Below are 14609 nucleotides of genomic sequence, written 5' to 3' on the forward strand. Positions count from 1 at the left end.
TTAATATTTATTTGTCAGAAAAAGAAAGAGAGAGCACAGGTAGGGGGAGGGGCGGAAGGAGAAGCAGGCTCCCAGCTGAGCAAGGAGTTCGATGTGGGACTTGATCCCAGGACTCTGGGATCATGACCCGAGCTAAAAGCAGACACTTAACTGACTGAGCCACCCAGACATCCCACAGCAACCATTTTCCAAGAGTAAAAATGTGTTTCCTGGCTCTTCTGCTTAGAGTGAAATAATGATATGTATTAGGTGGTCTTGGAGCCTCAGTTGTTATCTGACCTATAAAATCAGGTAAGCTAATACCCAATTTTAGTAGAGCTACATCCATTTCATCATATGTTAATTGGATGACATTGAGTGCTGTGATATATTATATAGTCTGGTATCTTTTATGATTATATCTGACTTATGTTTGTGATTATATCAGAGAGTTTTTTTTAAGATACTTGAAAGTCTCTTCAGGGCATACAAGAAAAAGGGCTAGTTAGTGTTTTTCCTTCTTTGGTCAAACAATCTCTTAATTCATTGACAACCTTAGTGATTTTTATTGTTTTTTTTTCTTTTTTCAAAGGTTTTATTTATTTAAGAGAGAGGGGGTGAGGATGAGCTGTGGGGAAGGGCAGAGGGAGAAGCAGATTCCCCGCTGAGCAGGGAGCCTGAGATCCCAGGGTCCCAGGGTCCCAGGGCCCTGAGATCATGACCTGAGCTGAAGTCAGACACTTAACCAACTGAGCCTCTTGAAGGATCCTAACAACCTCATTGATTTTTAAAAGTTCAAACATTTGTACCTGTATACTGGAGCAAATTAGTCATGTTTGCCATGTATAAAACTAAAAAATTGTAGAAAGTAATAAAATGAGTAAGACTATTCAAATAGAGTGAATAGAAGAGGTTACAAGCGCCTAGCTCTTGAACCATAAATGATGGGATCATCTTAAAATTCCATGAAAACTTAATATTTCAACTCACTACTGTTACACAAAACTAGGAAGTAACTGCCAAAGTTTAAAAATTTTAATGGAACTGATATGACCTGGATCTTGGTATATAACTGTGAAGTTTTGTTGATATGTTAAAGAAAAGCAGCCACTTAAAGAAAAAAAAAAAAAGAACCTTATGTTATAAAATTAGTATTGTGAAAATCAGATTTATCCATGTTACAAATTAGTGCTTAAAATAATTAGACTACATTAAAGTTTAAAACTTCAAGACAGAAGATATTGTAAGTAAAAGTTAAAAGAGAAGCAAGAATGGGAAAAGATTTTTGCAATATATAAAACAAATGATTAGTATATAGAATTTGTAAAGAATTTCCACAAATCAATAAGAAAAAAAAAAGCCCTTCAACTTTAGATTATGCAAAGGATGTAGTAAAATAATTTAAAGGCAGGGAAACCTGATTGGCTGATAAGCATATGAGAATATGATTCTCTTTGTAATAATCAGTGACATGCATCCTAAATGAGCAAGATGTCATTATTTGCAATCACATTGACAAAGTTAAGAAGTCTGACAATACCATGTGTTGGCAAGGATGTGAAAGCAAGATTCCATACACTGCTCTCATGAGGGTAAATTGGCAGAATAACTTCAGAGCAATTTGTCTCTAGAATAAAATTTTAAATTGCATACACCATATCATCCAGTAATTTTTCTTCTACTTCTTTATAATTTGTTTCACATACCTTGAAGATACCTTTGATTTTAGGTACTGGGGGATATATTCTTTGCATCTTTGTAACTGTGGATATTTGGCAACAACCGCAAATGGCTGCGGTTAAAGGAAAAGATAAATTTATTAGAGGCTATTAATATAGAGGAATTCTGTGTAGCCATTACTTGCTATAAATTGATATATAGTACTCTTCTGTATTAGCAGATATAGTAACATTAATAGATCTCAATATCATAATACTGGGTGGAAAAAGCAAGAGGTACAGTGTTATATAGATTTTATGTTGAACTAATGAATACATAAAATGATACAATGCACTATTTCTGGATACACAGAGGCTAGAAGGACGCACATTAAAATCATGATCAGGGTTATGGAGTAAGGGAAAGAGCTGGGAACCAGACACAAGAAGACAAAGAGGACTTTATCTGTCATGCTTTATTTCTTGCATCAAATGATAAAGCAAAGGTGAGGACATGTTCACAACAGTTAATTCTAGGTTGTGTGTCATGATCCTTTGTTATAGTATTACATGTTGTCTCCTATAGTCAAAATATTTTCTTTTCTAGAAATCTGTATTCAATTTTTTAGACCATCCAGGTAGCACTGAGGATTTGGGTGCCTAGTTTCCCTACTGTGGGATTTTTTTAAAAGGTTTTATTTATTTATTTGACAAAGAGAGGAGTGATCACAAGTAGGCAGAGAGGCAGGCAGAGAGAGAGAGGGAGAAGCAGGCTCCCTGCCTAGCAGAGATCCCGATGTAGGGCTTGATCCCAGGACCCTGAGATCATGACCTGAGCTGAAGGCAGAAGCTTAACCCACTGAGCCACCCAGATGCCCCTTACTGTGGGATTTTAAGCAAACATTTAAGCTACCACCCTTTGATCTCCCACATCCATAATGAAGATAATTAGATGCACAGTGGTGATCCTGAGTAATTAGCCTGGGGTGCTTACCTGAAGCCACCTTGCCTGGAAGCCTTCTCCCCATTCCTTTTCTCCTCTGCCCAGAGGCACAATGCACATAACACAGACCCTCTGTGCTCCTTGAGCATCCTGGGTACTGCAACACCTAACACAGTGCTCTGTGATAAGTCCCACCATGGACCATGGGAGACAAAGAAATCTGGCTGTAGAACATGTCAGGCAGGAGCAAGTAGCACGTGCTCAACAAACTGAACTTAGTAGCCATAGAAGAGGCTTCATACATTTTTAATGAAAAAATACGTGAGCAAAAGAATAAAAACATGACAAGAATTGATAAAGCAACACACCCCACAAAGGCTCCTGGGTCTTATTATTCTTTTGACTTCATTGAATAAATGTAATCCCCCCAAATGCTTTACTTAATCCCAGCCTACCATGTATATCCCTGAGATTTTCCTGCACTGTGAATAGGGTCATCAACAGGCTCTCATTGAGAGCCATCAATATTTATATTTAGACACGTTAAAGAATAAACATTTCACACCCTTTTTTCTGCTTCATCATTTGAGATAAGCATACGCTGAAGTTCTAAAATGACATTTCATGCTTTGAAAATTCATTCAACAAACATTTTTTAAAAAGAAGAGTAAAGGTTTTCTCTCAGCCACTGAGTAATATTAATATCAACAGCACTGGGTGGCTGTCCACAGTGACGGTTGGCACTCTGTCAGCTCTCCAGTGGGGTTTTTGACATGTGAAGGACATGGGGTTTTAGTGTCTTCAGAGGATCTGGAAAATACATTTTTATTGTTCTTCTTCATGGATGGAGAAGCTTTACAAAGTTGTTTTATTTTTGAAGCACTTGATGTTTTGAATGAGGATCTTTTCTTCTATATTAACAAAGGGAATGACACACCACCGCCTTGTTAGCCTGAAGCACAAGGAATGAAATCACAGGGAGATAAAAGGCCCTGAGGGGCACCGAAGCTTAGGAAGAAAGGGTGTATATTTCAAGAAGGCCCATGTTTTTCTGTGCTTTGAGACTGTGGAAGATTATTTTGGTCCCTTCCAAAAGATACTTGTTGTGTAGAGAGATTTTCATGAAAGTGACTTCCTTGTGCTTTGTCTGTATATTAGAATATGAAGGGCTGAATTTTCCTCCCTATTAATTTCTTCTGTGGTCCCAAATTTTCCTAAGTTTAAAGTCACTTGAGAACATCACAGCAAAATGACACATAAAATATATTTTCAAGTCAGTGTGGCTGACTGCTGTATCCTAACAGGTGCTTGACATTTAAATGTTAAGAACGCTTAAAGAGTCTTACTTCAAACAGCAACTCTGGTGAGGGTAGTTATGTATTATAAGCTGACATCACTTTCCCTCTGATAAAGCTGGGCTCCAAGATTCAATATCATCCGGCTGTCAGTGTTTGGTAGAGGTGTATCCACAAGTTTCTCGAACCCCTTATAGTTCCACAGTTTGACTCCTTAGATGCTGGAGGTATTACGCCAAGACCAACAAAACCAAAATAAAATGACAACCAAACACAGACTTCTCATTTCATCTAGTATTTCTATAGACCTAATGCAAGTTCTACAGAATTGGCCACTTTTGTGGTTCTCAGTAATTTAGAGCCAGTTGCTTCAGAAAAGTGTCTTAAAGTTCAAAGTGCGTTTGAACGCTGCTTCTGTTGTCTCAGTGGGCATAGATAAGCTGAGGCAAAATCAAGTAAGTGGGATGGGTGCCTCCTAATATGGCAAGATCGTCCAGATTTTATTTGTGACCACTTCTTTCTTCATGCTAAGGGGAGGATTACTAGGGAGTTCATGTGTTCTTTCTCAATTTCTCTTTTTACATTTCTGGGCTCTACGTACAGGCCACTCCTCTGGACACACTGATCATCTGCAAGTGGGGGAAATTTCTAAATCCAGTTCTTGGTTGGCAGTTAAGAATAGGATGTCACGTAACAACTGGGTTTCACAGTGGGGCTGAGCTTTTTCCAGTCGGCTTTAGGGAAACGGTTGAAAGGGATGATACCAGAGCTTGTTTTTCACTTTGTAGAGTTAGTGGTCAATTTGTTTTTGAAATTCACATTGTGAGACCTAAGTTGTCCTTTTTGTCATGAATGATTCATGCAACACAAACAAATACTATGAACCAGTAACAGACCTGTTATTCTTGCTTTATGTACAGTTGGAGGATATTTTTCTAGGGTGTTCTTTTTTCTTAGGGTGGGATGTTCCACTGTGCCAATCATGGAATAAAATTTCTGATACACAAGGTCTGTGCTGTGTCACACATACCAATAAGTACTTTTTGTGCGATTAGTGTGTTTTATCATTCCCATGTGGCAAAGAGAAAATTAAGTGTAACCGAGGTTGGGGACTTGCTGAAGGTTCTATGGCTATGAAGTTGACAGTGGTCTGCTAGGGTCCAGGTCTGTCTGATGCTAGGTGATTATACCCTTCCTTGAGCCTGCCAGTGATTGATGACTTTTGTAACAAGGTGAACTTGATGGTAAGCGTGACTCCTTAATCTAAGAGAAAAATGACTTCATCCTTTCCTTTTTGTTGTTGTTGTTCTTGTTGAGGAGCGTTTAGGCTGAGGCAATATATTAATGTGCCCTTGTTATTTCCTCCAGAGCATCTCTCAATTTGGCATTTATGTTTATCTCTCATTGTGCTTCTTTTCTTATTCTTCCTCTACACAAAGACATGAGATTTACTAAACTGTCTGCCATTTGTTCAAAGAAAGTTCCAGTGTCTTTTGTCAGCACTTGTGCGCCTATGGACATGTGGAGACATTCCGTATCAAAACCATTCTGATGGTGCTGCTGTTGACACTTTAAAGCCTGAGAAATACCACTTTTAGGCAAAAAAAAAAAAAAAATTATCCTTCAAACATCTGTGAGACTTTTGTCTTAGAATGTTCTCCTTTGAAAATCAGGGGATGCAGTGAATGTGCACTGACTGATACCAGATTTTGTAATTGATGACCATCACTTGCTTGGGACGGTGCATGTGGCATGGGGGCAAGATCACAGCTTCGGAGGTATTGACAGGTTTGGGTGATTCACTTGTGTTCGCTACTTGCATGGTAAGTGACTTAGCAATTTACCAACTGAGTCCATTTTGCACATGAAATGTTGGAATGAGTTATTCATTGAGTTATTGTGATATTTGAAGAAAATAGCTGCATAATGCTGACACATGTTTGCAGCTTGATGTATCTTACAACCCCTTCACTCTCTTCCCATCCTTTGGACGGGAAATTGGACTGAAGGTTTGAAGTGGGGCGGGGGGGGGGGGGGGAGAATGTTCCCAGAAGTATTAAGATGGTTTAACAGATTTGTTTGCCTGTGAAAGTCATAGTGCTCCATATTCATGATCATCTTCATTCGTTCACCAAACAGACCTTGAACTCTGGCCATGTGCCATGTGGGTCTAGTGTTCAGTCCGGTGTGTTCAGTCTGGTGTGCTCCTAAAGCGAGTGATATTATCACTGTTTTCACAGTGATTTTATTGGCTTTTTTGTTTGCATAGAGTCATTATCAACTCAAAGAAGCTCTTCAGATCTGATATCTCCTTAATTTTATTCTCTCTTCAAGAAATGCCCTATGTTCTCACGACTGAGTTAATTTCCTATTTTCAGTGCCCCTATCGGCTGACACCACAGGCTTGCTCAGTGAAAGGTCTTAACATTTGCTGCTCTGCTTCAAAGAATCATATTTGATGAAATTGTGGGATTCCATTTAACCAAAATGTGTAATTTCACTCCTTTAGGAGCCGCATGGCTGCATGAAAAATGCTTGGACTTCTGTTCACAGAAAGTCCTGGATTTTTTAATACTGATGCCACCACTTGCCAGGCAGGTGTTTGAGGACATTTTACCCACAAGGTCTCATCCCAAATATCCTCTGTGTGCTGAATGTGATAATGATACAAACCTTGTTGTAATTGCTGTGATGACTAGAAAGAGGCGATAAAGCATGGAGCATAGAAGCTGGCACAATAGAAATGCTCAGTGGGTCAAACCCTTTAAAAAGCCATTTTTCAAAAAAAAAAAAGCCATTTTTCTGCATACTCTTCTCTTACTGCCAAAAGAATATCCAACGATTGCAAAAAAATTTAGAAAATCTAGTTAATCTAAATGAGCAATAGAAAAACCGAGCATATTCTTAAGACCCAGAGTACCATTTGACCATTGAGCCTTTTAGTATCTGTCTGTCTGCCTCTCTTTCTGTCTTTGTCATGCTCTCTTTCTACTCCCCTCCTTCCCAGGTATTAGGTTCAGCCTTATGAAATTGCTGATATTTGGCCTTTTTTAAACCTAAATTAATAGCAATTTCATCTGATTTTCATTCTAATATTTCATTCTAATATATCTATATATTAGATAGATATATCTAATATATCTAAAATTTCATTCTAATATATCGCTAAAATTGGATCATATGGTGCCTATCATTTTTAATTTACTTTTTGCAATTAAGATATTGCTAATGTCTTTTAAGTACATTAAATATTCTTCTCTAATATCACTTTTAGTTGATGCGTCATATTCATTATGTGATTATACCAATTCCTTTTTACCTATTTTCTATTACTAGAAAATTAGATTTTGTCAGTTTTATTACTATAAACAGTACTGCGATTAAACATCATGATAGTTTTAGAGGGAGTAAAATATAGTGGTTTAATAAAGAGACTGAAGACAGGAGGTCTGACTTCACTGTTTACTGCCCATGTACCAGGTGAACAAAAGTCACCTGGATCTCCATTTCTTCATCCGTAAAATAGGGATTACATTAGTACCTATTCACAGGGCCATTGCAAGGGTTCATCTGTCCCCATGCTTATATAGGTATCTGTGGGCACATTGTAAATATTTTTAATGAGTGAACTATTGTGAATTGTTACTATGTTTACACCCATATGTTTATTTGTGTTGGAAAAGTCTCCGAAGAGGAATTTATGACTGAAGAGCTTTTGATACATTATTCTAAATTAAGGTCTAGAACAGAGGTGGTAATCTTGCTCTCCCATAGATGTGCATGTGAGTGCTAGTTTTCATGAAAAGAGAGAGGTTATCACCATCCCAGTAAATATCAGGCTCATCCTTGTTGGCACTTTACTTCCTGACTGAGGCTGCACAGTTTTTTCCTAGTTTAATATCCCTGAAATCAGAACGCTTCTAACCATCAGAGTCAACTGGGTGGCTCCCATGATGTGGCAGGGTGAAGGCTTCTGTTGTCAATGACTGAGATCAAGAAAAGCTGTCAGTGTGTCTTAACACCTGTGAAATTCAAGTTTGCTAGGGAACAGGGCAAACATATATAAAAATTGTGATCTGAGTGCAAGATGAGTTTCATGGAAAATATATACCGATGTCTTTTTCAGAGAGCATCTCAGATTGGGTCTGAAAAAAATGTACCTGAAGGACAAAGGTTTCTGGGCTAAGCTTGGAAGACTGGTGAGGGCCAATGAAAAGAGAGGGTATCTCTCCGTGTCTGCTTATTTCTATACTTTCTACTTTTGTTGTACACAGGAAGATGATAGTGGCCATGATGCAGTAGAAGGCGTTCAAGGGCATTTGCCATTTCAAAGCCTTGTGACTGTTGTATGTATCATTCTCTCTGAATATAGTACCTCCTGCAGCTTCCTCCCTTTCTACTGCCCCTCTTCCTATGTTCAAATCCTCCATCCTTTACTTAAGTAGGGCGCACTCTGCCTTTAAGTCTCAGCCTGGACATCATTTTAGTTGGAGAGCCTTTCACAGTTCAACAACACTGGTTAGGGGTCATCCCGGTGTTTTCTCTTGTACCTCATCCATATTCCTACTCTATGGCTTATCACAGGGTATTTTATTGTCTAAGAACTTAAGGCCTCTGCTGATAACCTGTAAGCTTCTAGAAGCAGGCATTCTACCATTCTCTTTTGAACTCTAAGCCTAGTACCATGGCTGGCACATGGTGGGCCCTTGAGAGATATAAACAGAGTGAATTTCAGTACTCAGCCTGCAGATGTAAACTGTGGTTACAGGTGTCACTGGAAGTTGTAGGGTGAGCCCATTGTCTTGCAAGGACCCAGTGCTCCTCTAGTTGTCACTGAGGGTTTTAGCATGGACCCTGTACTTCTGACCACAGTAGTTTAAGCTTCCTTTAATTTCTATCTTATTGTGAGAGCATATTAGAGTATGCTATCTGTGCTGCCTGAGACCCTCATTAAGCTACCCTCTGAAACAGCTATATGAATCTGGGTACACTCTGTCTAGAGCGCACTTCTAGCTGTAGCACAACTCAACAAGAGATGAAACCAGAAGCTGAAAACGAGTCCCTTTTGAGTATTAGGGTTCTTTTCAGTTTGTTCTAAAACAAGAGTTTATTCATATACATTTTCCTATTAGAATATCCCATTTATTGCCATGTTAATATTAACTACTTTTTTTTTTTTTAAGTTGTCAGTGAGAGTAACCAACCCAGTCACTTTTTCTTCAGGAGTGAACCACTTGGCTCTTGAGATTAGATCAAGGTAGTAAGTAAAAAATGTGAACTGATTTGACCTCAGAGTCTCTGAACTGTCTTTCCAAATACAGTGCATGAATTCGGGATAACTGGTCAACCTTGGCATTCAAAAGGAACAAATTCTGCCTCTAGTCTAGACAGTCAACATATTCTAGTGTTTGGAGTAATCAGGCTTTTGTGTCATAAGCTGCAAAAATGGATGTGTAGCAATAGTTAAATATGACACACGAAGAAAGAAAAGGAAGCCCCAGTGATGCCTAAATTCAAGCCAGGCTTCCGTGTCTGACTTGTTCTACTTCCTGCTTATTTGTCTGTAAACTTTTGTATGTGGATTTTTCCCTCAGCACAGCTTATGTTGATGCCCAGTGTTCACACTGTGAGGCCCATGTATCAGTGGCCTGTTAGAGAAACACAGCCACAAGGCGAGAAGCTGTCACTTCAAAGCATGCCACAGTGCTTAGATAGAGCCAGGAAATTAACCATGTCGGCATGATAATATATCCTTAAAAGCCTGAAATGCTTTCTTTGATGCTGAGAGTTATCATTTTCTGCTATGAACTTGTTTCTGTCATGAGGAGGTGTCTTAAGGGTTTTTGTTTTTTTGTCGTTTGCATTTATCTAACCCCAAGAAAATAGAAGTGGTCTCCGCCTGACTGCTCCTCTGGGAGAGAAATTGTTGAATGGGATGTGGAAATGTGGCACAAGGAAGAGACACCAGTTCTGTCCCCTCAGTACCTTGACTTCTTCCCACCACTCTTCTGATGTTGTAAAACATATTCTATAAAATCTATGTGCTCCAGCCCACCCTTATCCCAGTGTCACTGTGGGGAAAAAGAACTTTATGCCATCATGGTTGTTGTTTTCTAAACGCTTCTGACACTATTTGGATGTCCTTATCAAGGTAGTTTTATTCACTAAGATTGTATTAATCTGCCATGATATGATAAGAAAAAAAATGAATATTTAATTTAATATCTGAGGTTTCCAGAAGTTGAGAGAAATATGAAAACTTTAGGGAGGGTTGAGCAAAGAAAATGAGTGAAATTGAACAGACTTTTAAAAAAATTAAGTAAAAATTATTGAGGGAGTAGTTAGCCTGCAAAGAGCACGGTCAAGGATGCATTCACATTTTAGGAATAAGATCATTTCTAGTACAGACAACAGTGATGAACCATGTCCCATAGACCATGAGGAAGACAGAACGAAAAAGGGTCAGATTCCACAGTAACAGATTTGGCTTACATGGAATGAAGATTTCCTTACTCTTAGGACTGATGAATAAGGGAACAAGTTATGAAGGACTCTCTAACTTACTTGGGTGTCCCTTAAAAACAGGAGAAATTCTTCTCTACCCAGGATATCTGAGGGCACTTAAAGAACATACAGTGTAATTTTTTTTTTTTTTTTTTTTTTTTTTGGTAAAGAACAGATCCTAGATTGAAAGAGTTGTAATTGAAAAACAATTCTTTGACCCTATTCATAGGCAATAAAGAAGCAACTATATGAATAACAATTAGGTTTAAATCTTAAACTACTACCTAATCTTATTCTGTGAAAGAAGATTGTGAGTTCTCAGGTAATTGCTTTCTTGATCTGACTTAGGTTCCCTGATCCTCTCATTGTTTTTAATTGTGTTAGAGTATGTTTATTGAAGTACTAATGAGAACAAAACCGTACTGATTAAAAACAAAATTATTCACTTAAACCTTTTGATATTATGAAATGGAAGGTAGGTTCTACTGTTGGAAGATGAATCCTGCATGTCTAATAAGTTCTTTCCGGTGTGCCTGGTTTTATTTCTCTCTCTCTCTCTCTTTTTTTTTTTTCCCAATAGTTCATTCTAGATCTGTAGAGGTTACAAAATTTTTATGATATGAAACTGTTTTTTAAATCATAAAAGCAGTTTATCCTAAGTGCTCCAGGCAGAGCGCATCTTCCCTAGTGATTTTTATAGCATCTAATTAATAAATAAATAGGCAGCTGGCTAGGCAATGAATATTAAGAGTTGGTTTTGGCTTATCATCACCCCTTATAATTTTTAGGATGTTTGGGATCGAGGATTTTTCCTTTCCCGCTCGCTTCTTCCCGCTCATTGTGAATTGCAGCCACTTTTCCTCTCCTTTGGAAAGAAAGAGAGAGTGTGCTTGAGTTCCTGCGTGAGTGGGTGGACAGGGAGGATTGGGGGGGGGGGGGTAAGGAGGGAGGGAGAGGAAGTGCCAAACTCCACACAGGGCTTGATCTCACAACTCTGAAATCATGCTTATTGTCATTTTTCTTTGCTGTCCTAAGTGTTTGTTTTATTTTTTTTTTTAAGCAAGTCAGTGAATTTCAGTGTTCAAATCCATTACTCTCCGTTTTTTTCTGATTACCTCCCAATCCATGCATCTTTTGACTGATAGCTTGAAAGCAGATCAGCAGTTTTCCTTTGGATTGCTCTGGCCTAGACGTATAGTGGGGTCAGTCTGCTTCCCAGTAGGTCAGCCTGCAGGACCCCTCTTGGTCTTCACCGCCACTGCCCAAGGTCAGGTCCCTGAATCTCATTTACATTCTGATCTGCTGTATTTTTCCTGCCCTTCTCCCTGCCTTTTGTTGTGAGCTCCTTCCTGCCCCTTCCCCAGACTATAGCCCACTGACCTTACTAGGATGCAAACCTACATTGTCTCTCCTTGCTTAAAATCCCTTATGACCAATTCCTTATTCACAAGATGCACTCCAACTCCTTCCTGTGCATTCAAGCCCTTGCCTGAGCTGCACCTTCCCATCTGGGGAGCCAGCCTCTTCTCCTTCTATGCTTCTTACATCCTCCCATCACCACATCAGACTCAACACTCCAGGTGCTGGAAACAGGCTAAGCAAAGGCATGAAGCTGGACATCGTAGCCCTGCTTCAGCAATGTTGTAACTAGAAGTGGCCCATTTAGTGCTGAACACATTTATGAGACCTTACCCTGGGCTGGTGCCAGGGCCCTGCTGTCCAGCTATGGACAGGCGATGAAGGGATCACCAAGCCATTCTCATCAAGAGCAGAGGAAAGCTGGTTTTGAAGAGCTTGCTGTTGCCTCCATCCATCCTCTGATGCCCTCTCTCCTTTCTCCCCCTACAGCCTGTGATGGTGATCACTGGGGGCCCCACTGCAGCAGCCGGTGCCAGTGCAAAAATGGGGCTCTGTGCAACCCCATCACAGGGGCTTGCCACTGCGCAGCAGGCTTCCGGGGCTGGCGTTGCGAGGACCGCTGTGAGCAGGGTACCTACGGTAATGACTGTCACCAGAGATGCCAGTGTCAGAATGGCGCCACCTGCGACCACGTCACAGGGGAATGCCGCTGCCCACCAGGGTATACTGGAGCCTTGTAAGTGACATGCCGCAGAGCAGCGGGGCACAGTCTGCTCACCTTCTCCATTCATGCTGCTTCCCCCTTCCTATTTCTGGGCTCCTGTTTCTGTTGCTGCCTGAAGTCACTGAAAGGGCGGGGCTCTGGGCACAGAGCGGGGAGATCAACAGTGACAGCCCTGAGATGTTCCTTGAACTTCAGACTCCAGCCGGAGTCTGATGGCCAGCTTCCATGTTTTTCCTTTTGGCCAGGCAGAGATAGAGAGGACCAGGCTTTACGTTGAGTGGTGATATTGGTGGTGGGAGGGGGTTGGGACAGATTTGAGGTTCTGCTTTAATTCCCCCACAATTGCATTTATTATTAATGGTCCATGTTGTATTGCTGGATAAGGCTGGGTGGGTTCAGTGCCATAGAAAAGAGAAAAAGGGGAAGATGTTTGAGACAATCCACGATAAAAGGCTAACTGGGTTATTTAATGCCTGTGGATACATATGTTGCTCATTGACCATAAAAGAAATATGTCAGATCTTGGTAGGATACGTGCACACAGATAGTTTTATTTTTTCTGGATACAATTGATGCAACTTCTTAACCTCCACTACTTTATTTTGTGTGAGGGACTTTCTTCAGTTGGCTGGTATCAGTAAACAGAATAAGAGGCAAAATTTGCCAAAAAAAAAAAAAAAGAAAAATTAAAAAATAAAAAAAAAAAAAAAAAAAAAAAAAAAAAAAAAAAAAAATAAAAAAAAAAAAAAAAAAAAAAAAAAAAAAAAAGAAAGAAAGAAAAGAGAATAGAAAAATCTTGCTCCCTTACTGAGAAAATTACACTTGTAAATCATAGAATTAAAACTTGAAAAAATGTGGCTGATTAGGTAAATACTTCCTGCCAACAGTATTAACAGCTATAAAGTAGAGCTAAAGAAAAAACTGATTAGCCTAGAAAGCCCTCATTTTCAGAAGAATGAATGATCATCTCAAACTACTTAATTGTTAATATTGCTTTTATGGGTTTTTATCAAGGCCACAATTGAATAGGGCTTTGGGAAACTTGGAGCAGTTTTATTAGAGCACAAACAAGGCAATTAAAGGCTTAGAGAAGAAGGTTCATTCATAGGAAAAGGGTGGGAGTTAAGGACACAGAAAATGATGAGGCTCAAGAAGAGAATGCTGGAAATTGATTATGAAGAATATGTGTACAAAGCAGGGGATGTGCAAATGTTTCAGCCTCCTCTGAGGTTGGAGTAAACCCACAAACAACAGAAGACCTCAAATATCACACAGCAGCTTTAGACTAGTTGCATGGAATATTCCTGTCACCAAGGAGTGTATGGCTGAGAAGAGTCATCCTCGGTGCTCTTAGATAGGAAGCATTCTCTTCAAATTAGGAATAGTTTCACTAGAAAATAGCCCCAAAGAAAGGAAAGGTGTAGACCACCCCTCAAAGACCTTTCCAGCCAGTGTGATTAATGCTTTGATGTTAATGAAATGAAGAATTTTGAGCTGAGAAAGCTTGTCTATTTCAGGTCCCTGGGCAGGACCCTGGGCAGGTCCCTGTTTCAGGTCCCTGTTGAGTCTGTGAACCTGAGGGTCTTGTGGTTGGGTAATAACGATATCCTTTGTCACACATCAATTCCTCAGCTGTGAGGATCTTTGTCCCCCTGGCAAGCATGGTCCACAGTGTGAGCAGAGATGCCCCTGCCAAAATGGAGGAGTTTGTCATCATGTCACTGGAGAATGCTCTTGTCCTTCCGGCTGGCTGGTAAGCTCCCTTCCTTCCCCACCCTCCAAAGTCACCTGTTGAAGGATGCTCAAGTGAAAATACACATGGAGGACTCTAGCACAAAGGAAAGTTACCCTGATGGTTAGAGATTGCGAAATTGGAGATAGCTGACCGTTTTCAAAGCTGGTGTCCTTCCTTCCCTCTTCAGGTAGAAGGTGATTAAATCTTGACATGCACTGGGGCGTCTGGGTGGCTCAGTGGGTTAAAGCCTCTGCCTTCGGCTCAGGTCGTGATCCCAGGGTCCTGGGATCGAGCCCCACGTCGGGCTCTCTGCTCAGCAGGGAGCCTGCGTCCCCCTCTCTCTCTGCCTGCCTCTCTGCCTACTTGTGATCTCTGTCTGTCAGATAAATGAATAAAATCTTAAAAAAAAAAA

General features: G+C 40.0%; 1 protein-coding gene across 1 annotated transcript in view; it reads left to right on the plus strand.

Moving 5' to 3' along the window:
- MEGF10 (multiple EGF like domains 10) overlaps positions 1-14609 on the plus strand; it is a 164936-nt gene that overhangs the window by 89791 nt on the left and 60536 nt on the right. The window contains exons 6-7 of the mRNA XM_059417484.1: positions 12228-12474; positions 14095-14215. Of these exons, the coding sequence (XP_059273467.1) occupies positions 12228-12474; positions 14095-14215 (368 nt within the window). The remainder of the gene's footprint in view (positions 1-12227; positions 12475-14094; positions 14216-14609) is intronic.

This window comes from Mustela nigripes, chromosome 12 (genome assembly GCF_022355385.1).
Source record: "Mustela nigripes isolate SB6536 chromosome 12, MUSNIG.SB6536, whole genome shotgun sequence".
In the NCBI taxonomy this organism is placed as follows: Eukaryota; Metazoa; Chordata; class Mammalia; order Carnivora; family Mustelidae; genus Mustela; species Mustela nigripes.